The sequence below is a fragment of the Meriones unguiculatus genome, chromosome 16, assembly GCF_030254825.1.
Source record: "Meriones unguiculatus strain TT.TT164.6M chromosome 16, Bangor_MerUng_6.1, whole genome shotgun sequence".
NCBI lineage: Eukaryota > Metazoa > Chordata > Mammalia > Rodentia > Muridae > Meriones > Meriones unguiculatus.
In genome coordinates, this window is record NC_083363.1 from 48,053,328 (window position 1) to 48,079,633 (window position 26,306).

At 41.4% G+C, this 26,306-nt stretch overlaps 1 protein-coding gene across 1 annotated transcript in view; it reads left to right on the plus strand.

The window, feature by feature from the left end:
- The window catches only part of Lmbrd1 (LMBR1 domain containing 1), a 98,023-nt gene that overhangs the window by 1,856 nt on the left and 69,861 nt on the right, over positions 1–26,306 (plus strand). The window contains exons 2-3 of the mRNA XM_021656348.2: positions 4,497–4,673; positions 13,077–13,137. Coding sequence (XP_021512023.1) covers positions 4,497–4,673; positions 13,077–13,137 — 238 coding nt within the window. The remainder of the gene's footprint in view (positions 1–4,496; positions 4,674–13,076; positions 13,138–26,306) is intronic.

Sequence of the window (26,306 nt, forward strand, 5' to 3'; positions counted from 1 at the left end):
GTGCTTGGCTTGGCTTATTAGGAGGGAGCTGTATTCATCTCTCTCTTTCGTTCTGTCTTGAAAGTTAACTTGGGTTGAATGTAGTCCTAGTGGTGTGTACTCCACAGCCAAGGACTGTTTGGATAGCTGGGGATGTTCTTTGTGGCTCCGAAAGCCAGACGCTGGGCATTTTCTTCCCTTGCGTTCCAGGCAACTTTCTAAGTCCAACTTGTACTTTGAGTGGAACTTTTACCCATTCCTGGTTTTGTTACTTGGTCTCTGTTAGTGGTGATGGTGTGATGTGCACCCCTTAACACAGGTGCACTGCATTATGTAATAGGTATCACATTTACTAAATCCCCACAGATCTTGTCAGGAATGTCCTGAGAAGGTCTAAGTATTGAAAAGTTGTCAGGCTTACTGTATACAAGTTTTCCAAAATTCTAATCGTCACTGGAAAGCTAGAGGTTTTAAATCACATTTTACCTATTCATTTATAGGTATGTGGGTGGAGGCCAGAGGAGAGCTTCCTTCCACATTTTGAGGCCCGGAGCAAACTTAGCTTTGGAAACACCGCCTTTGCTGGATAAACCCTCTTACTGGCCCCAAAGCATGCATTTTGTCAATGGCAACAAATACTGTAGGCTTTTATTAAAGTGATATTTTGTTGTCATTCATTTGAAAAAGTCCACTAAAAACCTAAGTCTAAATCACTCTACTTACAGTTGTTTTTCAAATAAAGAATGTTGTTGCTTGAGGAAGATTGCTGGCGTGGCGTTCAGCTCTTTTTAAGTGTTAAGGAGCTTTGCTTGGTAAGCACCATTACACTCTTGTATACCCAGGACATTTGCACAGAGTTTAAAACTCATGGGTTGAAATTTAATAAAGTGAGGTTTTACTGTTTCATCAAACACAGTAATAAGTTGTTCTTGTCTTCTTTTTCCTTCTCTTCCTACTACTCCTCTCCTGTGGCTGCTGCTGCTCCTCATTTTCCACCTTCTCCTGCTCCTCCTCCTCCTCCTGCTGTTTTGTGTGTAGTGGTGAAGAATGCCGTCTCCAGGACAGTGTGGTCCTATTTTCTTGTTTAATGATAATACACCACAGTTTCACCCACAGTGGCCTACAAATCATGCACCCAAATGTCAGAACTTGTTTTTAAAATGGTTCTCTTAGGGTTTCCATTGCTGTGATGAAACACTTTTGACCAAAGGCAACTTGTGGAGGAAAGGGTTTATTTGGCTTACACTTCCATGCATGGCATTGAAGGAAGTCAAGGCAGGAACTCACAGAAGCCTGGAAACTGGTGGCAGGAGCTGATGCAGAGGCCATAGAGGGGTGCTGCTTACTGGCTTGCTCCTCATGGCTTGCTTGGCCTGATTTCTTATAGGATTAAGGTGCACCAGCCCAGGTGTGGCTCCACCCTCAATGAGCTGGGTCCTCCTGATTGATCACTAATTAAGAAAATGTTACAGCTAGATCTTATGGAGGCATAATTTGTGTGGCAGGTTGACATAAAAGTAGCCAGCACAATGGCAAATGATACATTATGAGAGTTTTCAGTTTTTGCATGTTCAGAAAATGTTGTAGAAACACATAGTATCTTGGATTTCACACTTTGAGAGTTTTATGAGGAAAGATCAAGAAAGATTGTTTCCCTGTTTTATGATCTTTGACAAACAAAATGGACTTCGGTTTCCTGTGCCAGGTGCAGAATAGTTACATTTGGGCCCTTATGCTCTTAATCTGTTCACTATGCTAAATGTAAGCACTGTGACTGAGTTCCCCAAATCCTCACTGATTGGCTCACCCCATCTTCCAGTTTCCCTTTCCATTACTGCAGAGGCTAACTCCATATCTGTAAAGCAAATTTACTTGTGTTCCTTAAGGTGTGGGCGTCGCTTATGGATTTGTTAGAACTGTCTATGGGCTCACCCCACCCCACCCCACCCCACCGAAGTAGTCTGCTGTTTAGCTAGTTCCCTGGAGACATCTCTGTTTCTTAGTTTGACAAAACTCTTTAGGATTCTCATTCTTTCCTATGTTGGTTCCCAGCCCTGGCTACTCATTAAAATCACCTAGGGAGTTTCAATGCCCCCAAAATTTAAGTCCAAATTGGGAAGAGTTGGAGAGCTATTTAAAAATCTTTCCATCTTTTTTCTTCCCTTCCCTCCCCCTTCCCCTTTTCCTTTCCCTTTCCCCTTTCCTTTTTTTCCTTTTCTTTTTCCTTTTCCTTTTTTCCTTGTCCTTTATTCCTTTTCCTTTTTTTCCTTTTCCTTTTTTCCTTTATTCCTTTTCTTTTTCCTTCCCTTCCCCTTTCCTTCCCCTTCCCTTCCCCTTCCCTTTCCCTTCCCTTCTCTTCCCCTTCTCTCTTTCTCCTCCCTTTCCTTCCCTCTTTCTCCTCCCACCCCCTCCCATCCCCTCCCCTCTCTCTCTCTTTTTGGACAGGATTTCTCTATATAGCCATATCTCTCCTGGACTCACTTTGTAGACCAGGCTAGCCTTGAACTGACAGCGATCAGCCTGCTTCTGCCTCCCTGAGTGCTGTGATCAAAGTCATGCAACATCACACCTGGCTTTCCTTGGTTTTTCATAATAATCTTTTTAAAAGAAAACAAAATGCTCTACTGTGTTCCTTTATAGCTATTAACTACAATGTTAAGCAGTTACTATTCCTAAGTTGTATTACAGAATAGCTCATTTAATCTTGAAAACCCATTGGGAAAGTTTTTATTCTTGTCTTTTTTTCTTGTCAGGACAATTGGTTTATTTGATGATACAGTTACTGTTGTCTTCTGTTGCATAACACAAAGGAAAATTTGGGGGTTCTCTTAAAATAGTAGAAGTCCAAAGCTCTTGCTTGAGGATTCTGCCCAGCTGCTTTTTGGTAACCGTTTTTCTGCACTTAGTACATACTTTCTGTGGGATACTTAACACCTTCAGCTTGGTGAAAAAAGCTAATGCCTCTTTTTTGAAGTCTGTGTAGAATGCACTGAGCACTGCTTTAAGTGCTATTAAGTACAGATAGATAAGGCTCAGCTTCCAGTGAGTTGAAAATAACCTTGAAGAATGTTTATAAGAATGTTGAATTTACTTTAAACACCCATTACCTGTTAATATAACATTTTTATGGAAAATAACTTAAGACAAACAAAAACACTTGAAGCAGAATTCGAGCTTAGGTCTTGTTTTGTTGTGGTTTTGTTTGTTTGTTTTACTTTTATTTTTTGGCCTGACGTCTAGGTTCTTTTTGCCTAATTTTTTCCTTCTGTCTGCAAATGACAGTGTTGAAATGGCAGCACTATGTAGGAATGACATACAGCTTTGATGGATTTCAGATGCATTGAGCCAAGTGAAAGAAGCCAGACTCAGAAGATGAGCTGTAATATGAGAGTACACAGTGACATTCTAGAGATGACAGAAACCGTAGGAACAGATCACAGGTAGTAGTGGTTAGGGGCTATCATCATCTGCTGTAGGACACATCAAAATGTCCAGTTGTAGTGGAACCATTCTAGGTATCTTAATTGTAGTAGGATTTGGGTAGATGGTACCAAATAAGGTTTTTTCTCAGCACAGATCTTGTATAGAAGGCTCTTATGTTGACATAGATTAGAATTTTCTCATGTTAAAGCCCTGATCTTGGAGGAGCCTCACAAATTGACTTGATATGGAGTAGGGCATGCAGAAAGGTATTTAAAAACTGGATAGATAAGTCTATCTCACAGTCAGGGCTGAGAACCACTGACTTAGTATGCGTCTGCAACCTTCTCTCATTGAGTAGAACTTAGGGACTCAAATCACAGTCCCTGACCAGTACTGCATGAACATGCCCGTTACGGAGATGTCCACAGCCCAGCTGGGCCTCTAATTCTGACCCTCTGCGAGATGGGCCTAGTTCCCTGCATAAGCAGGCCCCTGTATGATTCCAGCGCTGCCTAATTATGGCTACTCCCAACCTTTGTTCTTTGCTAGCCTCTAGAGAGGTCCTAAGAGCACCACTCAGCTAGAGATGTCGACTTCATTAGCTCTGGGCACGATTTTCACCAGAAAACTTGCTAAGCACATGACTCCATTTTCGTTACTGACTTTAATGCACTTTGAAGCTTGAGTTGCAGCTTCTGTGTGGTGATGAGCAGTGAACCTCCAGGTGGGTGGCTTCTGTGGGTTGTCATAGCAGAAGTTACTTTCTAGCCAAGTTCTGTTCTGTCATGCTTTAGCCATGAGCCTGGAAAAGACCACCTTCCTGTATCTTTCCATCAGACTGGAGAGATACATTGGGGATGACCTTGTGTGTATCCACTAATAGTGTTGGTGGGGACACTGCAGTTGTGCACTGTTATTCACAAGGTGTGTGCACCTGAGTAAAGTTGTCCTGCATTCGTAAGTGTGCCAGTGGCTAAAGGTTTTCCTTCCGCATATAAAAGAACTGTTGCCCAAATAAATTTCCCATACCTGACAGTATTAGTGTTCTAGAGTATATATGGTAATAATAGGTATTTCTTTTTGCTGTGTTCCAGGCTATTTTGGCATTTTGCTGGATATATGTTCGTAAATACCAGAGTCAGCGGGAAAGCGAAGTTGTCTCCACCGTAACAGCCATTTTCTCCCTGGCAGTTGCACTTATCACGTCAGCACTTCTGCCAGTGGATATATTTCTGGTTTCTTACATGAAAAATCAAAATGGTACATTTAAGGTAAGTACTATGCTGGGTGATTCTTTGGCCTTGTGGGTGCTTAGCAATTGTTTCATTTAGCCGACCGGTGTGTTTTGGTTGCTTTACTTAACTCTTTCTTTTGTGGTGTGTGCGCTCCTAGGCATAGCACAAGGAGTCCAGAGTGGGCGTCAGGCCTCTTCCTCTGTTTAGGTTAGGCTGGATGGTGGGGACCTTCCAGCATCCCCTGTGCCTGCCCCCACTGCCCAGAGCTGAGGATGGAGGTGTGGGTGGCTGTGGGTGGCCTGCGTGTGGGCGCTGAGGACTTGAACTCAGGTAGCTAGCACTCGTACCCACGAAACGATCCCTCCAGTCCTGTTTTCTTGTGTGTATGAGAATAAGCATAGACACGAATCATAGAGAACACGAAACAGCAGACTAGGTGCAGACAGCTACCTGTTAAAATTGTTCACGTCAGCAGGCCAGCCAGTGGCAGGAGTCATTTTGTTCATGTGAAAATGTTTCATTATACTAGGTTTTATTTTTATGCTTCCTATAAATCCTTTGCAGCCTATTTGATTTCATTCACATTCATGCCACAAATAAATGATTTAGGAGGGCTTTCATTAATGGCAGAACAGCATTTACTGTACTTCATAGTCTTCCAGTAAAGAGAGGAGCGTGCTAAGCAGAGCTGAATAATTTTGGCCAACTTAGTTAACTTTTTTGTATTCTGGCTTCCTCATTTTAAAAGGGAAATGCATAGATAGAAGATGGTCTCTTTCAGATATGCAAACTTCTTTTGTTCCTTATTACTTACTTAAGCCTCTGAGACTTGGTTTACTTGGTTACTGTGTGTCAGTGTCTGGCACACGATACTCTAATAAAGTAGTGATCTTTGGGTTTTGGTAATGGGTAGTGGTAGTGCTTTAATAACTCTGATTTTGGTCTAAATGCCTTACTAGTTGATAACCTTTTTTTTGTTTGTTTTTTGTGGCTGTGTTTGGATTTACCCTGACTGTTGCAGAAACTACACTTTGTTTTTTGTTGTCGCTGTTATTTTTGTTTTTTCCTGTAGACGCCCAGTTAGTATTGAGTCTCGGTATATGCCAAACAGTGTAGCGTTGGGAAGATGGTTGCTGGTGTCCGCTGCTATGATGTGTGCTAGGTGTTTGCCTACATTGCCTCCCTTTGACTCCCAAGCGGCCCTACGAGGTACTTAAGACTATCCGTGGCTCTGTTGGGGGAGGGGGTAAGGGGAGCCAGGTTCAGGGTGAAAATATAAAAGAATCTGGAGCCATAATATCTGAAGGCCCCCAGAGGTCTCTTTTCATTTATTTTGTTTTTTGGGGGAAGATGACCTTTTAAGAAATACACATTTCATTATTAGTTTAACTAATAATCTGATATTTTCCTTATTTAATTTGCACTTGTGTTTTGCGCTGAGACATTTTAGGAAGAAATGGTTATCTTCTGTGGTTTCATTAGACATGTTTTTTGTTTTTGTTTTTTAATTGGCCAAGAAGTAAATACCCTTACTAATTTTAGATACAGGTAATTAAGTAATTGATCTTAACATTATGAGGTCATTTTCTCTGATGTTGTTTTAGTATTAAATTACATAATTTCTGGTGATTGGGGTTGGGTATACAGTGGTGTTTCTTAGATGAGTGATTGTGACGTAAGAATGATGGGCTGTTTCTGAAGTGGTATAATGAAATCCAGGAACTACATAAATCTAAACTTCCAGGATGTTTTTCTCTCTGCAGCCTGGGAAATTAATGTATATGAACATGCACAAGTACTCTGATACAGTACAGGCAGTACAGTTATCCCTTGTATAATTATTGTTTGAACTGAGATTGGATTTTAGTTTCAATGTAGAATATTTATATGCCACAGGGAAATGTTTTCTTCTTGAAATTTCTGAAGTAAATATTTTTATGGGCTCATGAACTTTCTTATGTGATGCTGATTCTTCATACCCATGCCTAAATTAGTCATCTGTCTGGATCAGAGTTATTTTCCTTTTTAAAATTTTAGTCTGGATTCATTCTTTTTTTTCTCCTTCTTCTCCTCCTTCTCCTCCTCCTCCTCCTCCTTATTCCTCCTACTTCCTCCTCTTTACTGTTAAGACTCAGACTCAGGCCTTAACATGTGCAGACAGATGCTTTACCAGCAAGGCAGATCGCTTGCTGTTGTGTTAGTTTAATTTGGGACATTTTATAGTACTTATGAGCAAGAGTTTAAGCATTGTCCTCTGGTTGGATATGACTAAGGAGCAGAACTCTTGCAAAGGATGTCTCAGACCCTGACTCTGGGTTTGGATCCTAATTTCTTTATCTTATTGTCTTTACTTTTAGCTCCTATAATATACGTAATGTGGTAGGTTTTTTTTCTTGGTACACTTTTTTTTTCATTTTAACTTTAACTTTTATTATTGTTATCATCATCGCCATCATCTCCTCCATGAGTAACCCTGATTAGCCAGAAGATCTGCATCCTTCTGTCACAGTCTGATGAGCACAGAGATTCTCAGCCTGTGAGTCCCGACCTCCTTAGGGGGTTCACATATCAGATATTTATGTTACAATTCATTACAGTAGAAAAATTATAGTTATGAAGAAGCAACAAAATAATTTTATGGTTGAAGGTCACCCCAGCATAAAGAACTGTATTAAAAAGTCACAGCATTTCGAAGGTTGAGAACCACTAGATTATATATATCATCTTTATCATACCCAGTTTCATACTTGTTTTTTTTTTGCACATGCACAATTTCTCTTTTATTCCTGAAAATTTGTTTTCATATAAAGGCTCATATTTGCCACCTCACAGAAGTAAAACCTGAAAAGATGGATAAAACATCTTCCTAATCCACTCTCAAAGTTCTTGCTGAGTTTTTTTGTTTTGTTTTATTTTTGTTGTTGTTTTTTCGGTGCCAAGTGAAAATCAAGTTCACATTTTGACAGGTACTTCTGCAGACTTTATGCAGGTTGTGACGTTGAATGAAAGTGAGCACCTGGCTCTAGTGGATTTCTTGGTTGTTCTCCATACTGGACGACACAGTGTCCTAGTATGTGCTTTTCCTCCCTCAGGAATGTGTGCTGTACACACGGGGTCCTACCATTCTTCATTTCCTTGTTACATAGTTTGAATCCTCCAAGCTCACAGGTTTGCTTTCAAAGTTTAGTTATTGATTGCTAACTCTACGCTTGAGTGCAGGTGCTGCTCTCCCTGAGTGGAAGGCCACACTGTTAACCCCATTTTTGTCTAGTAACCCCCCTAGTGTCTTCACCGTTCTGTTCCAGGTGTGTGTTGTAGTGCCTGAGTTGTTTCTGGTGACATTTTTTTTAATGTGATGATATGGATAGCTTTAACATAATAACTTGTTTCTAGCTTTTATGAAACAAGTAACTTTGCAGATAACTTTGGTGTAGGTGTAAACACTCATACATTTGGCCAGTGTCCTTGAATAGAGATATACATAAAATATATTGATAAAATTATTATAACTAATGTGGACAATGTTCTGCTTCTACAGTGTGTGCAGGTTTTAAAAATTAGCCAAGCTGCAGCTCCAGAACATGTGGTGTTTTGGCGTTTGCGCTGTCTTTCCTCCTCTCATGCATAATCTCCTCATGGCTTATTGTTTTTACATGTCTGGTTTACTCTACTCTTGTTCCTATTTTAACTGGTGATGATGACATCCTGGAGCTTGTTTTCTTCCTGGAGCCTTAAGAGTGAGTTAACTGTGGGCAGTGAGTGAGGAAGCTGGGGTAGAAAATGCTGATGGCATTGCTGGAGTTTTGTTTATAGTAATGGTTCTCAACCTCTGCTTGTAAGCCCTTTGTGGGCCGTGTATTAGATAGCCTTCATATCAGATATTTAGATTACGATTCATAACAGTAGCAAAATTACGGGGTCCACAACACGAGGAACTGTACTGAAAGGTCACAGCATCAAGGGAGTTGAGAACCTCTGTGTGTGCCTTATGGGGAAGTGGGGGCACTTTCACTTGTAGTGGTTATGTGTTGATCTCTGTGTAATGAAAGTTACTGGAGTTGTGTATGCTATAAATCACAGAGGGAAGGGCTTTTTTCTTTGCTTTCGTTTTTTCAAGACAGGGTTTCTCTATGTAGCCTTGGCTGTCCTAGGCTCCCTTTGTAGACCAGGCTAACCTAGAACTCACAGATATCCATTTGCCTTTGCCTCCCGGATGCTGGGATTACAGTCCTGTGCCCAGCTAGGGAAGGCTTTTTTGAGACAAGAAAGGATGGCATTGCAGGTGTAATGACCTGAAGATGGGAAGGGGCTAAAGCTCTCAATATGAATGTGATAAGAGAAAGTCAGGGTCCCCTCTAGGGGCTCTTGGTCTCAGTAGTAGAAGAATTTATGAGTAGACTCAAATGGAAACTCAAGGACAATTTCATTAGCATTTAAAAGATAAACCCCAAGGGTGGCCAGCTGTAAACCTTAGCTGCTGCTCATAGAAGGGAAGAAGCTATGCCGCCTAAGCTGACTGGAGGGAGCTGGAGGGAAGGGGATTAAAGGAATGGGTAAGAAAGCCCAAAATGTGGGGGAAACTCAAAGGCTAGGGAAAGCATCCTTAGAGATAAAGGAAAGACCTTACCCTGAGAAAAGCAGGCCGACTTACACAGTGCATGGCAGTGGCCTGTAAGCTCCAGAAGAAAAGTATTTCAACAAAGAATATATAATTCTCTCCATAAGTTATGGCTTTAGGTGAGCCCATCGTCTTGGGGCAGTCCCTGCCTAACCGGGATGTTAAGTCTCCACTGACTCTCCCCTCTTGACCAGAGGTGGTTTTACCTTAGTGGGCTTTTATTGTTACTCGATAGTAAAGTACCATGGATCCTTTGAAGGAAGACAGGCCTAAAGTTTAATGCAGATGAAGGTCAGTCTTAGATTTACTAGTAAGTTGTGTCCATGTCTATATTTTAGATTTCAACTCAGAGACCTATCTCTACATGACTGTTTTGACACTGTTGGCGTCGTGTCTAGTCCTGGACAACCATTTATTTGGAAGGTTCTCCTACGCTAGATGCCTGTACACCATGTCCCACTGCCCCTACCCCAGCTTTAATGTCTGGGGACATTGCCAGATGCCCATAGAGAATGAAGTTGCTGCTGACATAGAATCCCTTTCCTGCGGTGAGGTTATTACACGAGAGGGAGACAGTTGTGTTGTGCTTAATATTGGATGCAGAAGTTCCAAAGTCATCGTGAGGAATAGCAAAGGAATTATATGAGAGTACCTATGTTGTTTTTTACCTGTGGACTTCATAACTTTTTCTGAAATATTCCAATTTATTATTAGTCTCTAGTTGTAGTTCTTGATTGTTCCTCGTTTCTCTGGAGTTTCTGTTCATTTCTAGTTAGGGAGGCAAGAGTTTATAAAACATCAAGGGTGTAGAAGGAAGGTTTTCTAAAAGAAGCTTTCCCAATAGTACATCATTTACTTGGATGCAGCACTGTGTATAAATGCAAAAAAAACTAATAGCCCTTGAGTTCTTTGCATGTTTTACACATATTTGTAGTTTTAAACTAGTAATAACTCGACTAGTCTATTGTCTTAAGAATTGATTAGACAGAAGAGATCGCTAAATTAAAAGATATCAAATTTCAATGACTATTTGGCTTTAAGTTACTTTTATATTTTTTATTCTTAGTTAATATTTTGATATTCGGCTTTTGTGGAATTTTCAAATTTTAACTTTTAAGTGTTTTCACTGAGGACAGTAGTGCTCCCTGGGGTTGTTTGGAAAATGTGTTGGGGTTTTGTATAATGTGTAACAAATAAAAAGAGAAAAATATATCCTCTGCTTCACTGATGTGATTGTCTTAATTAAACCTTTTTGATCTTCTGCTTTAATGTATAAGGAATCATTCAGGAAACCCAGCTCTGAAGAGCAGACACGTACAACAGTGTCCATTCTTCACTTGGGTACTGAGAGCAGTGGGTACTGAGAGCAGTGGGTGCTTACAGCAGTGGGTACTGAGAGCAGTGGGTACTTAGAGCAGAGCAGTGGGTACTTAGAGCAGTGGGTACTTAATTACTTACCCATTCTTATCTGGGCTACTTCCCATCCATAATTACATAAATACTTTCTTACACTTTTCTTCTGAGATGCTTCTCTCAACACTGATCCTTGGAGTAAATTCCTTCCAGCCACATGGTCCTCTCCACACTAACCCATGGTGGTCTCCTTTCCTTCTCTCTCATACCTGTGTCTTCCTTCCCATGATCCTTCTGTCATACCAGCCCGAGAACTTTGGCCAAGCCTGCCTCATTTGTGCCCTGCCCAGGTGTGTAGGCATTTTATTGGTCAAATAGGGATTATTTGGAGGCAAAGTTACACAGCAACACTTGGGGTATGCCACAGTCTGCTCGTAAGAGACAGCATGCAGACCTTATTGTAAAATAATTAACAGTCAAACAGAAAGCAGCAGACCGTGCTGTAGCACTGTTATGTATCTTGATGTGTGAGATTATTTTTTTTTTTTAGATTTAACACAGAATGTGTAGGTCATAGCTTATCCTGCTCTTATCATATGAGGATGCTTTTCTGCTACAGTTTCCAACCACTAGCTATTACCAGAGTGGTAAGTTGTGGGAATTGGTTAGGTGGAGTAGCATTGTGATGTTTTATCTGTATAACAATTTGGACATTTCTTATGTCCAAATGATCTCCTTCATTTTTTTTCTTGACATTTGTCTGTTGTCACATGACTTTTAGAATGTCTGCTTGCCTTTAGTACCCATGTTTTGCCTCAGTAGTATATAAATTTTATTCTATGCAAATGATGACTTTGGGTTATATTTTCTAAGTTTAGCGATTTAAGTAACAGCTGTGAAGGATGAATGCAAAGGAGTTTCAAAATAGCTTTTAGGCTTTTTTAAAAAGGTGTCGTACACTTCGGTCTGTTACTGGGCTGGTTGGTTTTTTTGTCAGCCTGACACAAACGGGAGTCACGTGGGAAGAGGAACCCTCAACTGAGAAATCACCTCCATCAGATCGTCCTGTAGTCAAGTCCGTAGAGCATTTCCTTAATGATTGATGTGGGAGGGCGCAGCCCTCTGTGGGTGGCGTCATCCCAGTGCTATTAGTCATGAGTTGTATAAGGAAGCAGGCTGGTCAAGCCATGGAGAGCAAGCCAGTACCCAGGGTTCTGCTGAAATCTGGCCTGAGTAGGGGCCTTTTCTAATACCTGGAGACCTGTTACATTATCAAAAGCCTTAGGCAGTGTAACTGCAGACATTCGCCTGTTCTGACCCAGGTAGGCCAGTCTAGCTACTTCCCAGCCATGTGCTGTTTCTTGCCATCTCCGTCTCCCCTGGGCTGCTTCTCTGTCCTCATGGTGACCTCCTCTCTCTCTACCACTTCTTCCTGCTCCTCCTCCTCCTCTTTCTCTCCACCCCTGCCTGGGATTGGAAGTCCAGCCTTCCTGTCTCTGTGCAGCTTTTTATGAACCAATTGGAAATAATTAGGGAGCATTCTTTATACAGTATTGATACAGGAGATTTTTCAATAGTCATGACAATGCCCATGTCTGAACTGCAACCTGATCTCAGGGTAGAGAAATCAGAATCTGAATGCAGTGTTCAAGACCATTCCTCAACCGGGGTCCTTCCTGCTCTCAGCTTGAGTTCCTGCCCCAGTCACTGTATGATGGACTGTGACTTGCAAAGAGGGAAATGAACCCTTTGTCTCCAGGTTTTGGTCAAGTATCTCAACACAGCAACAAAACCCAGTATACAAGTGACTTTATGTTGCTGTGGCAAACTACCTGTCGGGAACGCTTTCCGGGAGGAAGGGCTTACTTTAGCGCAAGCTTCAGTGGCTTAGCCTTTTCGCGGACAGAATGCCTTGGTGTGGAGAGTGCAGCAGAGCCCGCTCCTGGCTCATCGGTAAGCCCAGGTGAGACTGTGAGCACCTTTTTCTCATTCTGGGGCAGGACTTCCAGCCCATGGGACGGTGCTATCCTCTTTCAAGCTATGTCTCACTCCATCCTTAATTCTCAGGAAATACCTTCATAGACACACCTCAGCAATCTACCAGTTCTAAAACCTAGTTCTAAGTGTAGCTAAGTTGGTAGGTAATGAACAATGCTGGCCGCAATACCCAAATCTTCCTAAAACAAGTCAGATCTGTCATTCTGTATCAGTTCTTCGCTATTTTCTATTGCTCTTATGACAAAGTGGAAAATACTGACCCTAAGGAAGGTCCCTGCAACATTAGCCTTGCCTTTCCCTGCATGTATTTTTGTCCTACCTTCCTATATCTCATTTCTTGTAGAGACCTTACTTTATTTGAGCTGCTCACAGGTCCCAGAGATGATAATCAATCAAGCCAGATCTTAACTCTGCACGTTAGGCAAATCGTTGCGAAAGCTAATATGCTTCTTGTTTTCTTTTCTTCCTAGGACTGGGCTAATACCAATGTCAGTGTACAGATTGAGGCCACTGTTATGTATGGCTACTACAGTAAGTATCATTCAGCTTCATCTTCTGCTCGGTTGCCAGCTAAATTTAGAGTAAAACTACATGCAGACCCTTAATTTTGATATGATGTATGAGAATATAGTTTTGAACACCAGAATAGGTAATATGCATTTGCTCTTAATATTCTAAAACATTTGAAACCCACTTTGCCTTAGTTTCACTTGTAACACTTCTTGAGGAGTGTTTAATGAAGCTACTTTAAATCTGTGGTGTTAAACTAGCAGTTTTCCACACTCATGCTCTGTATTTGATTCTTGTGTTTTCTAGCATTCCTTTTGTAAAGGTTGACAGTGGTAGCACCACAGGGGAAAACCACAAGCTTTCTCCTACTCTGCCGCTTTAATCCAGGGGTCATGGTTGCTTGGTTTCTTTCTGTTACTTTCTCCTTCCATTTCAGTATTAGATTATAAAAGGCTTTACATACCTGCCTAAATGCTTCCTTTCATTTGAATACTCCCCAGTGTCAGGCTGTCATAAAAGGTATAAATATATATCTAGGAAAGGGATGTTATTTTTTTTTAAGAGCAGTAAATCAAGATGTTGAAGATTTTCTTAGGACATTGTATTGGAAACTGAAGAATACACAGACTTTTTTTAATGATGGAGTTATCTATTTTACTACATTTATTTATTTGTGTGTGTGTATGCTATGTTTTCGGACATGTGAGTGCTACAATATGCATGTCAGGTCGGAGGCAACTTGTGGGAATTGATTCACTATTTTCATCATGGTATTGAACTCTGGTTGACAGAGGTGGGGTCAAGTACTTTTACTCACTAAACTATCTTGCTGGCCTTGAGGGAATTATTATTATTATTATTATTATTATTATTATTATTTTAAAGAGGCTTATTGGATTTGAATTTAACAGTTTTGGTTCTTTTCTCCTTATTCATAAGAACCATGAAATTCTTTTGGTTTAATTAGGTTTTAGAAGATTTTTATAGTATTGTTATAGAATTTATTTTTACATTTTGAAGCTTGAGGAACATTGTATTAGAGTTTAAAAGGAAAACAGTACAGGTTAGGGGGAAATCCCAGAAGCTGCCAGGGCAGAGGAAGAAAAAGTAGTGCCTTTTAAGAAATGAAAAAGTACACCAAAGAATAAAGTTTGCAAGGAATAAATAAATAGTTTGCAAGGAAAGAGCTCCACTGCCCCAATATAGGGTTTAATACTATTTATACATATATTAAGCATACATTATAAAATATAAATAATTCTGTGTTAAGTTAAAGTGCCTTTTCACAACAAATTATTTGAAAGATACTAATCACCTTTTTAAACATTCTTTTAAGGACTGGGTCTTTAAAATGTAGTCACCACCCTGTATATCATATGACAAGGTAACTGAATTTGCTAATGAAGTTTGAGCCCAGTAACCAAATCTTATCATTGAACTTTTGCTACTAAGGTCACAAGACACTTGTAAACCAGTTTATTACTTCAGGTAGACTTTTTTTTTTTTAAATAAATTTCTTTATTTTTATTTATTTTTATTATAATTTATTCACTTTGTATCCCAGCATTTAGCCCCCTGCCTCATCCCATCCCAATCCCATCCTCCCTCCCTCTTCTCCTCCCATGCCCCTGTTGTGCCAGATTCATGAGATTCCAAAAGACCACCAGGAATCAAGTCCTTTGCAAAACACATGAGGATCTTTTTTATTACCGGCTAGCTTGGGCTCACACACCCTCACCGCCAAAGCAGTTGAGAGCCAAGAGCAGTGTGCTCAGGTTCGGTGGGTGATTTAAGTATTCCAGTCCCTCCTAGCGCACCCAAAGCAGGGGGATTCATGCCTGGCAAACGTCTCTTGGTCAAAACACAAAAGGGAATGTTGCATTTTGAATTGATTGGCTTTACTTTGAATTGATGGGCTATAGGAAGTCCCCCAAGCCATTAATATTTTGGCTTCTCCTGTTTGGCTGTCCTAGGGGAGTGGGGCCGGTTTCCTAGCAACTGTACTTCTAGTGGGCAAGAAAAGAATGCAGTGAGCCTGGTTCTTCCCAGCAGGCAGCTGGACATGTCTCCACCTTCGTTCAGGCTTGTGCTTTAAACTTTAAACTAATACCCACTAATTTTAATTTTTTGGCCTCTTACCCCTTTCCTTTTTAATTTTATCAACCCACAAAGAATGATTTTAGTATATTTTTCTGATCTTTCTAAGGATATTCTGTCCTCTCAAGGATAGAGTGCCCTGGTCTCATTTGAAATGAGGAGGAGACAGAGGAGGACAACCAGGCCTGAAGATACCTGATAAGCTAGGGTCAGATGGAAGGGGAGGAGGTCTTCCCCTAGCAGTGGACTTGGAAAGGGGCAGGGAGGAGATGAGAGAGGGAGGGTGAGATTGGGAGGGAATGAGGGAGGGGGCTATGGCTGGGATACAAAGTAAATAACCTGTGATTAATATAAAAAAATAAAAATTAATTAAAAAATAGAAATGAGGAGGAGATAAGCTTATCATTCATGAGAGTAACATGCCTTTGGGGCTGTGGCTGAGTTCTCTGCACCAGTTAGGGTGTGCTGAAACATAAAATGTTTTGGTGACTAAAGCTCTGCATCAGATTGCATGCTGGATTATCAGGTCCTGAGTTCAATCCTGAATGTATGTACACACATATGCATATATGTTTGTACAGTTGAATCAATAATTTACAAAAAGAAATTTGAATGACCATGAAATCTAGATGGGAAAAGTTACCTAGATAATGGTGACAGTGCTTGTCTTCTCCATTGTGCCTATGACTCATTGTGGCTCTGGCTACCAGCCTGAGAGAATTGTGCAGCTTCTACAGTAGTCAGGGTAACTCAGGGAGAAAAAAAATAGGTCATCAGAAGTTGCCTACCCTCTGTACTTTCAGGGTCTAGATTGGTATTTTGTAAGAGGGCCTTTGTAAGGTGCTCTAGGAATTGAGACAGGTTTTCAGTCTTGTTCTGAATGACCTCCTGGAGCTTCTCGTAATTACCTGGCTTAAGGGCAGCCATGCGGAGACCAGCCAGCACGCAGGACATGAACTGATCTCTAGCTAGAATGCCTTCTGGGGTATTATAATCCCATTGTGGATCCTGGTCGGGCACTGCCTTAGCCCCAACCAGGTGTGCTGGTTTGTTTGTTGATCCTCATCTGCATGCATTCTTGCCCATTCCCAAACTCACCTGCTCTCCTCAGATAATAGGTTATTGGTAAGAATCATATATATATATATATAATGGAAGGCAAGATTGAGTGAAATATTGAAATTCTTTAATGAAAGTAGAAGGATTGGAAGGTATAGGATCCTAGTCTCTTTTCTACTTGAGAAAGTTCAGTTAATGAGAAGGGAACATGCACCCTAATTAAGCCATCCATACTGGCTACCTCCCGAAAGGGAGGAATTGAGGCTAGTTTATGCTGAGTAGAAGAAGGGGGCTTTGCTATAGAGCAAGAGCAGGTATTAGCAGAGCTAATAGCTTTTGGTAGAGTGAAAGTGGGTGACATAGTAGGACGACTAGGAAAGCCTGTTGCTGTGGAAGGAGGTTGAGGGTTCTGGAGAAGCCAGAGGGGAAGAGGGGGAAGACACCAGAGCTTGAGAAGAAGCCAGAGATTGGGAAGAAACTGGAGGTTGAGGACAGCAAGGTGGAGGTTCATCTGCGGGGTCAAAGATAGAGAACTCTTGAGGTTGAGACTTTATAGCTAGAAGAAGTTGGGTAGGAGAACAGGAAGAACAGAGAGAATGTTTAGAGTGGAGAAGAGAGAAAGCTTCAACATAAGTTATCTCCTTCCATTTACTGGATCGCTGATAGTAATTAAAAAGATCCCATAAAATATTGGGATTTAATGTGCCATTAATTGGCCACTTTGAACCATTATCTAAGGAATATGTAGGCCAAGTTTTATTACAGGTGCATATGAGCTTAGAGGCCTTTAACTCAGGCTCCATGCATAGGGTTTTAAAATTCTCCAGAAGACATCCAGTGGGGATGCTGGAGGAACGGACAAATGGGCAGTTCCCATTGGGAGGGTAGGAGTTAGTGCCCTACTGGAGGCATCCCAAAGGCAAGGTTGGACTCAGTAGAGAAGTATGGCCCTACCTAATCCAACAGCTCAGCAACGTTGGTTAGAGGCCAAGGCCACAGCTGCCTGTAGGAGACATCGTTTATCTAGCGCTAAGATTTTCATAGACGAGCATGAGTGGGGTGAGGGGGGACCATGCACACAGAAGGGAAAAAAAAAAATCTCACCCAAGGGAAAGAGGAAGCCCTAAATGGAGGTCAGCACAAAGGGTCAACCATGGCCAGTGAAGACCATGGTTGGGGGTTCCTCCATCTCAGAAGGTAGTAGGAAGTTGCCAGATGCTCAATGGTCAATAAACGCCCCTACCAAGAGAGGCGTTTATGCTTACAGATGAGGGGAACTCACCAATCCAGCCATTGTTGCATGCAGCAGATAGCAATCTGGTTTCTGGAAAGTGGGTCACGGGAGGATTTGAAATAGGTTTTCAGCAATGCCAGTGGGGTGCTGGTACCAAAGCAACCACCACCAGGCATGACCAGGATGACCACAGAAAGTGCCTATTCCCGGCCAATGCACCAATGTTAGGATTGTGCAGCAAAGTCACAAGGTGGGATTCCCAAATCATGCCACGTAATTGGTTCCACGTGGGGCCACAGACGCTGTTTCTGGGCAGGGCAGGAGATAGAGGGGGTGGTGGTGCGAATTCTCTTATAAGGTGACCCAGAGCATGGGCAGATCATTTCAGGCAGTCCAAAGGTGGCCTCACAGATGCTTGGTGTCCCGTTTGTGAGGGTTCGGGGCTGGCTGTAGAGTGCTTACGGATCTCAACAACCATCCCCAAACCCAGCTGTTTCTTCTGAAATGTCAAATCTTACCAAGTTGCCTGTTTTTGGATCTTAAGATTCAAAACAGCCAAGTCACTGTTTTTATTTTACTTTCTTTATATTGCGCTTATTAGTCTTTGTATTAATAGATACCGTAGATTGATTATTTGTTTATTTATTTATTTATTTATTTAGTTGCTGGTAGCACATCAGTTACCACCCTCATCTGTGTAAGTTTATGACTGTCCAGTGGTGGAGTTATCCAGGGTCAGGGTGTTATAGGCAGGAAATAGGAGAGCAGGATTCCAGCTGTCAACCATATCCTTGTCTCATAATGTCCTCCAAATCACACAGCATCATTTTGTGAAAGTTGGCGAAGCGCAGTGTTATCTTCATGGAAGAGGGTCACTTTCCTTGTTATTGGGGAGGGCCTTACTGTGTAAGAGCATGGAACCAGCTGTGCTGTGATCACATGTGGTCTGTGCTTTCCTGCCGCTGTGCACACACATATACCAGGAGGTGGTCCATTTCCCTCTGCAGGGTCCAAGGCACTGCTTTTATTCACGGCCCTGTTAGAGTCTCAGCTTTCCTGGGGTGTTAAGCATTTTATTGTTAATCTTCTTACTAGACACTGGATTCTCAACCTAGCATCTCTCTGAGTTTTCAGGACCACCTCCCCCCACATTACTTCTGAGCTGTGTTGCAGAGGAAGAAACTGGAGTTAGCGATCATGGTGTTAGTGAGGGGCAATGCCCAAGGCAGATGTGTGCAGCCCTAGCTGGGCCTCTGCTGGTAAGGGAGGTAGCTGCTTTCCAGGCAGTGGTTCTGGTAGTGTGACCTAGCGGAATAATCAGTGGTTAAACTCAAACTCCAGTGCAACTTCGAGATCATCTGGGATGTTTCAGTAGTTCAGAATTGTTCCAGAGAGATTCTGAGTTAGTGGGTGTGATAGATAGTGTTTATTAGCAATCTATTAGTAATCTCTTGGTAATCTGTTAGTACAGGGTAATGGTTCTGATTCTGAACTTAGTGTTCAGGTTGAGAAACCACAGTGTAAGTGGACGGCTGTTCATTATGACATCTCATATGGAGAGAGAATTGGAGGCTACAGACAGTAATATTACCGAGATCTGTTTTAATTCAACTTGTCTTGGAGTGTGTGTTTTCAGCACAAAAGTGATCTACTTGCAAATCATTTGACAGCCTTTTTTCCTTGAATATTAAGATTAATATATGCTCAAATGCTTAATTGGTGAGAATTTACTTTGTGAGCATGCTTAACTTCAGAGAGCTGCTGTTGCAGGGTTTTTGCTGGTTCAACAGGTTTTGTAGAGATGCTGGTTTGGGAGATAGGTTAGGTCTGAGTTTATTTCTATGGAAGAAAATTAGCTAAATAATTTACATTCTTAACGCTCTCTTAAAGTAGTTTTATTTGGCTTCCTCCATGAAAATGTTCAGGCGCACTAGTTACCTTTTACTGATGGGATTTATACCTTCACTACCTTTTAATTTTACATTTTATTAACATCCATTGGTCCAGTTGTACCTTGAATGGCCCTCTTACCTTGCGTGATTTTTGCCATTATCTCATCTTCATGTAGCAAATAACTGCCCACTGAAAAATAATCTTTTATTCATTGATAGATGCTATTATGCCCTGAAACATATATTGATTAATATCACCCCTTTGTTTATTTTTAAATGTCTTCATGTCTTTTGAAGTTGTAAATCACAGTTATTCAAGTAGGTGAAAATCCTGATTTTCACTGGGAAAGTTGAGGTTGCGCTGGTTATAACATTCTGTCATTGAAGCCTCCTTTGTCCCTTTCTCCCCCATCCCCTTTTAGTGGACTCTTGCCATGTTCTCTGAGGCAAGCTTGGCTGTCAGCTCAGGTCAGTCCTTCTGCATTAGCCTGTGGAATAGCTGGGACTATAGCTACACACCACTGTGCCTGGTATCCCATGTCTATTTTTGATAATCTGTGTAATAAATACACTGAAGCCTAGATTACCATTGTTTACCTCTCAGTTGTTTTCTTAAATAAAACAAAAAAAGAAGAGGAAATTTAAAAACCTGTCTTGGATAGTGAGTCTCACAATTACAAGAACACTAATACTGCTGAGGTGTGAATGTTGTGAGGTGTGAGTGTGCTTTTCTGCACTCTTCCCACAGAGCGTGAAAAGCTCCATCTTCAAAGGTGGGTTGTAACTTCAAGGGGAAACAGAAGGAAGTTTCAAACCTTCTCTCCTTCTGAGGAAGACAGTGATTGCAAGGATAGTTTGGACCCACTGTTGTGATTCCTTCTAAAAGCCAGAAGGTTTACCTGTGTGGGTCCTGCATTGTGCCTTAGTTCAGTGTAAGCACAGCTGAAAGGCAGAGAGCATCACAGTATCAACATGACCAGTGCCCGTGCTATAGGAGGCAGTCCCTGTGGGGACACTGCAAACTGTCATGTCTAGAAACCACATTCTTACAGATCTTCTGACAAATCAGTGAAATTTGAGGGTTTTGTGTGTGTGTTTTGCTTTTTGAGTTTTTGTTTGTTTTTGCTTTTCCACAGAAAGTTTCTACAAGTAAGGCTTGCTGCTGCTGGATAGTTCCCAGCTCATGGTCACTACCACTTACTCCTCTCTGACCGAATGAGGCTTTATACAAAGATGGTTCCTGGAACTTGGTATTAAAAAACAAACGAAAAACACTTGAAAAAATTTCCCTGCTGGTCCTTGCCCCTTCGCTCTCTAGTCAGGGGGTCTTTGATCCAGAGACTCCACCTCGGGAGATGTTCTTGTACCCAAGAAACTTTAAGGATTCATTCACACCGTTTTTGATGTTTCTGTTTTTCTTTGGTGTTTTCATAGTTCTTTGCAGTAGAACAGACTGTTTTTGTGTGGTACATTTATTTTAAGTTCTGCTTGGTTTTCCGTCCTTGTCCCTGTATTAGTCACTCTTCCGTTGCTGTGAAGAGATTCCGTGATCAAGGCAACTCTTAAAAAAGAAAGCGTTTAGTTGGGGTCTTGATTACAGTTTCAGAGGTCTGTGGTCATCATGGCAGGCATCGTGGCCGCACACAGGTAGCTGAGAGTGGGCCATTCTCATTCAGACCGCCACAGTCCCTTAGCTTCCGGTCTTTAACTGTCCTTAACTGTTCCCGGGGTTTCAAATTGACTGGGTTTGTTTGCTTGTTTGCTTCCTGTTTTTTGTTTTGTTGTTGTTTAGCTCTCAGCCTTTTTAGAATTATTAATATCATTTTTATACTGTTTACTATATTCTCATCGTTTGCCTTACCCATACTTGAACATCTAGCCTGGCAAAGCCAATTCTTTCACTGCCTCCTGAGAGTGTCATTTAAGTCCTTGTTTGATATATTTTTTTCAAGCTGATTGTTTTGGGTTTTGCACAGATGTAGAAGTTATATAAATGAGAAATGCCCAACTTCTAAATGGGAATTCATCAAATGATTTTTATTCTATTTATCTATCACTTTCCTTTGGTGACCTCCGAATATTTTCTCCTTCCTGGCACTGGCTACTTCAGGTGACAGTGTTTTGTTGGGTTTTACTGCTGTATCACTGTGCTCTAGTTTATTAACCATGTTAATGTTTATGACCACAGGGCTGTTCTTAGTTCTTGGCTGATTAAAGCACATCTTCTAAAAAGATCTCCTTTGGATACATTTTTAATAATTTGCGTTGAATCGTTTTATATTCTGTGGACGCTCGTGTAGTACAAACATATGCATTTAATAACTTTTTTGCTGTTAAGCAATTTTATAGTGAAATAGGAGTGTATCAAAATGTATACATATCTAAGTAAGCTATGGAACCAAGGGAAGATAAAGTGGACCTGGAAGTTTAAACTCCTGTTTCGTTATCAGATGTTGAGTATCTACGAGAGTTCTTGGGAAGCTGAATTTTCTATTGGTTAGTTGCTGATTTGTACCTGCAGTCCTTCCTGTATGTTTGTTTACTTTATTTTATGTGTTTGTATGTATGCCTGTTTGTCTGTATATGTACCATGAATGTGCATGTATCTTCGGAGGCATCAGATTCCCTGGCCTGGAGAGACAGGTGGTTGTGAGGGTTCCCAGTGTAGCAACTGTTCCTAACTGCTTCTCAGTATCTTTCCATCCTCTTCATGTGTATTTTGAACTTAAAATTTGTCTTGTGTTGCTTCAACAGCACAATGAAACTAAGTAATTTATATTGAACAGAAATTTATAGAGGCTGGGAAGTCTGTCTAGCGAAGACCTTTCTACTGTATCGTCCTGTGACAGAAGACAAAGGGTAGGAAAGGCCCGTCCTCTCAAAACCGGCATACTCCTGAGGTAATGGCACAGTGTGTTCATGAGTTGATAATGCAGGCATCTTCCATCAAACCCTGTCTTTTAGCACTGCTGTATGAGGGCCCCTGTTCCCAGTAAGAAGCTTTGGGACATATATTCAAGGCTCTTCAGGGTACATAACTCCTAGAATCTAGTTGGGAAAGGCCCACGGGACTTAACCAAAATTTTGTGACTTCTCTCCCGGTAAACACTGATTAAATAGTACCAGTTCCATAATAGTAAGGGCGTAGACACATGCTTAGTAACAAGTGTGTGTTACCGCTGTTGTTATTCAAGCCTGTAAGAGAGTGGGGGTGAGAAAGTCAGCATTGAAAGCCTTAGCCTGCCATCTCCTTAATTTTCATCTTTTTGACCCTTTTTATTTTGGAAATGCCTGTGATAACGTATTTCATTGCTTTCCCAGACAAAATGCAAAGGGGAAGATTGGCTGTTTGTGACCTAGGACTATAAAGTCCTCTTTGGTCAGACAGTGTGCCCTGTCCCCTGTCTCATCACCTCATTTTGAAAAGAAATTTTTGTCAGTCACCCAGGCTATTTCCTAAGTAGTTTCCCGGTACATTTGCTCATCCCTGAAAAGAAACTGTTTCCATTGTCTCTAAGCAGAAGCCAGGAAAATGGAAATAGTCCTCAGTTGTGTGATCTGCAATCTCTGTCTGAACAGACTGTCACTGTGTCCCATGGACTCACAGACCTTCCCACACCCCAGATTTTGAAATCTTGCACTTTTGAGGTCTCCTGGTTGTTTTTTTTTTTTTTTTTTTTTTTGCCTTCTCTTCTAGTACTTTAAAGGATGAGTACCCCAGCTTTTAATATTCTCAACTGTCCTTTATCTCGTTAATCCCTTGCTTTATACTGCTTAATCTTCAGAGCTGTTCTTCGTCGGTGGTTTGACTCAGTGTCATCTACAGGCCAAACTGCCAGATTCAGATCTTGGGGCAGATCTCTCTTGAACTTCATTTTCCTGTGTGCAGCCATTGCAGAAAATTCTCCCAAGAAGTCAAAGTCATTTCAGACACACCCCATCTAAAGTGGCTGCCTCCCAGTTTGCTTCTCCTTCAGATTTCCCTGGTTGCAATGGATAGCAACTAGAGGAATAGTTTCTTCCTATTAAAACCTTGGAGACATGTTTTCACTTTATCTGCCAAATATGGCAGATTTTCTTACACTTGATCATCCTAATTAATTCAGAATCTTAGCTAGTGCTCACTACCTTCTGGCTACTAAGCTGCTTACGCTGCCATTGTCTCTTTTGGGTTATTACAGCAGCTTGCTAAGACATCATGATACTAGCCTTTGCCCCAAAGTTTTCATAATGGGCTGTCAGAGTATTTTTAGGAACACACGATCCTGTCCTCATCTGCTCAGACCCATTTTTTCACACACAGGAAAAGCAAGTTACTGAAATCCGTAGAGCCTTACATGATCTGCATTTTTCTGTACCAAACCTCTCTGATCTTATTTCCCACAACTCAATTTGGTATGCAAATGCCTAAGATGGCCCATAATACACACTCTCTCTTTCTCACTTCTCTCTGTCCTCATATCTGTACCCTTATGTGGCCTATTCCTCTTAAGTGCTGAACCTAGTAATTTGCTAAGAGCAAATGCAGCATACTGGCTTGAATTCAGAGGAATAACAGGAATTGCCCAGCACTAAATATGTCCTTCCAAAGGCATGCGCAGTTCCTTCAGTGGGGACCACTCTCAAAGCTTTGTCACCTCCTAACAGTCCATATAGATTTTAAATCTACCATTGGATTGAACTATTGGCTAGGTCAGAGCCTCCATGATCTGTTTCTGGAAATTCCTCAAGCATACTCAGAAGTGTGCTTTACGTCCCAACAGGTGTCAACTGGGAGCACAGATATTTGTGAAATGAGTATGTCTTTGCCTTCTAACATAGGGCAGCTCATTGAGTTTCCCACTTGCAAATGGAAGAAGAGATTATTTGAATCATCACATAAGTTTAGGGTAGGGTTTGGCCATGGCCAGGAAGAAGATTGGCAGATTGTCAACCTCCCCCTCGAAAAATAAAAAAACTGGACTGAAATTCAACAAAGCCCCACCACTGAAGTACTTTGGAAACTGTCTAAGGTTGACAGTTTGAGAATTGCTGCAGAATTGGGGTTGTATTTTGTCCTCTCCCTATCAGCTCCACCCTCACCCCCCAGCTTGGTTTCTGGTGATCAGCCCAGTAGCCCAGGCCACAAAGGCAGCGGAATTGGCTCATTCTGTGGCTGGGCATTCACTTTGAGTAGTACTTTCTAGTCTTTGGCTGATCACTGACTTACTCAGACATGAAGGCAGCCACTAGCAGACAGGCTTGGAAGGGAACAAAACAAAATGGGTGTTAAAACAGGAACCAGACAGTCAAATAAAGACACTTGGTGGAAATGAGATTTGACAGCTTTAGGGCAGGCAGGGATTGTCGGGAGCAGCATCCTTCAGGCAAGGCAGCAGCCTGAGAGTGCTGTCCAGAATCCAGGCCTCAAATAGGATTGTGTCAAATGTCAGCTTCCACGCAATTATGAAGAATGCATAGGACCTTGCTAAGGAGTCCAGCCGTTCATCAAACAGTATTTCTAAATGTGAAATTTAGGTTGCAGACTTCAGAGCAGCCACTGTGAACTGGTTCAAAGCAGAAGAGGTTTGAAGAATTAGAGGGAAGTGAGACAGATGGAAAAATTTCAGAAAGGAGCTAGAAATGATTTCAAAAAGAGCCAAATAGAGGTTGAGGAGTTAAAGTAGTGAAGTGAAAACTCTGCTAGAATGTCCTACTGGTTGTTTGACCTGGCAGGAGAAAAACTCAGTGAACTTGAAGACAGGTGACCTATTCTGAGGACCCAGGGAGAAGGAAGGCTGAAGAGAAATCAGTAGAGTTCCAGAGGAGTGTGTGTTTTGATCAGGCTCCTTTCAAAAGGAAAGGAGAAGGAATAAATGTTAGAAGACATTATATAACCCAGCCCACACACTTAAGCTCAGTGCAGCTCAAATAGGAAGAATAGAGAACCAAACTTGAAACAGCATAATTCGAAAAATGTAACCTAACACAAAGGTGTAAAGAAACTGAAAGTTGGGAAATTGCTGAGAGCATTTGTGTGATTTGCAGGCAGCTCCTTAGGTGAAGCAGTGGACAGCAGAGGGAACTAGAATTCAGTAGTCCAGGTCCTGAAAGGAAAATGTGTACATTAACTGAGAATCCTGCGACACCAACGTTATCCTTCAAAAGTCGGAAGAACGCAGACATTCTAAGGCAAAACTTGAGAGAATTCATTGCTAGCAGGCCTTCCTCCCAAAAGATGGGGAAGGAGGCCCTTCAGGATGAGAAGGAATGACCCCAGACTGTGAGTCAGATTCACACACACGTGCACATGTCATCAGAAAGCCTTGGTAAGGGATGTGTGTAGTGGTTAATGTAAAGATTTGTTTCTTTTGATGGACAATGGTGCACGCCTTTCATTCCAGTTCTTGGGAGGCAGAGACATTCTGATATCTGTGAGTTCGAGGCCAGCCTGGTCTACAAAGTGAGTCCAGGATGGCCAATGCTACACAAAGAAACCCTGTCTGGGGAAAAAAAAAATGATTTTTTTTCTCTTTCATCTTTATAAAAGATTCAGCATTATATAAAGCAGTAATTAGAACCCTACTGTGGATTTACAGGTAGTTGTGAGAAACCAGATGTCCTAGAAACCAAACTTGGATCCTTTGGAAAAGAAGTCCATGCTCTTAACTGCCATGCCATCTCCAGCTCATGAGAATAGACAGCATGTTTTAAAAATATATTTCTCTGTATTATTGGACTGTTAGTTGGAATTAAATTGTGGTAAATTAAAAGATGTGTTTAACTCCTATTGCAACTACTAAGAAAAATCATTCCAAAATATGCAGTGAAATAAATCAGAAATCAAAATGTATACTAAAAAACAAATAATTAATTGAAAATAAGGGAGTAAAACACAGAAGCTGTGGCTAGGAGGCAGGAGTGATGAT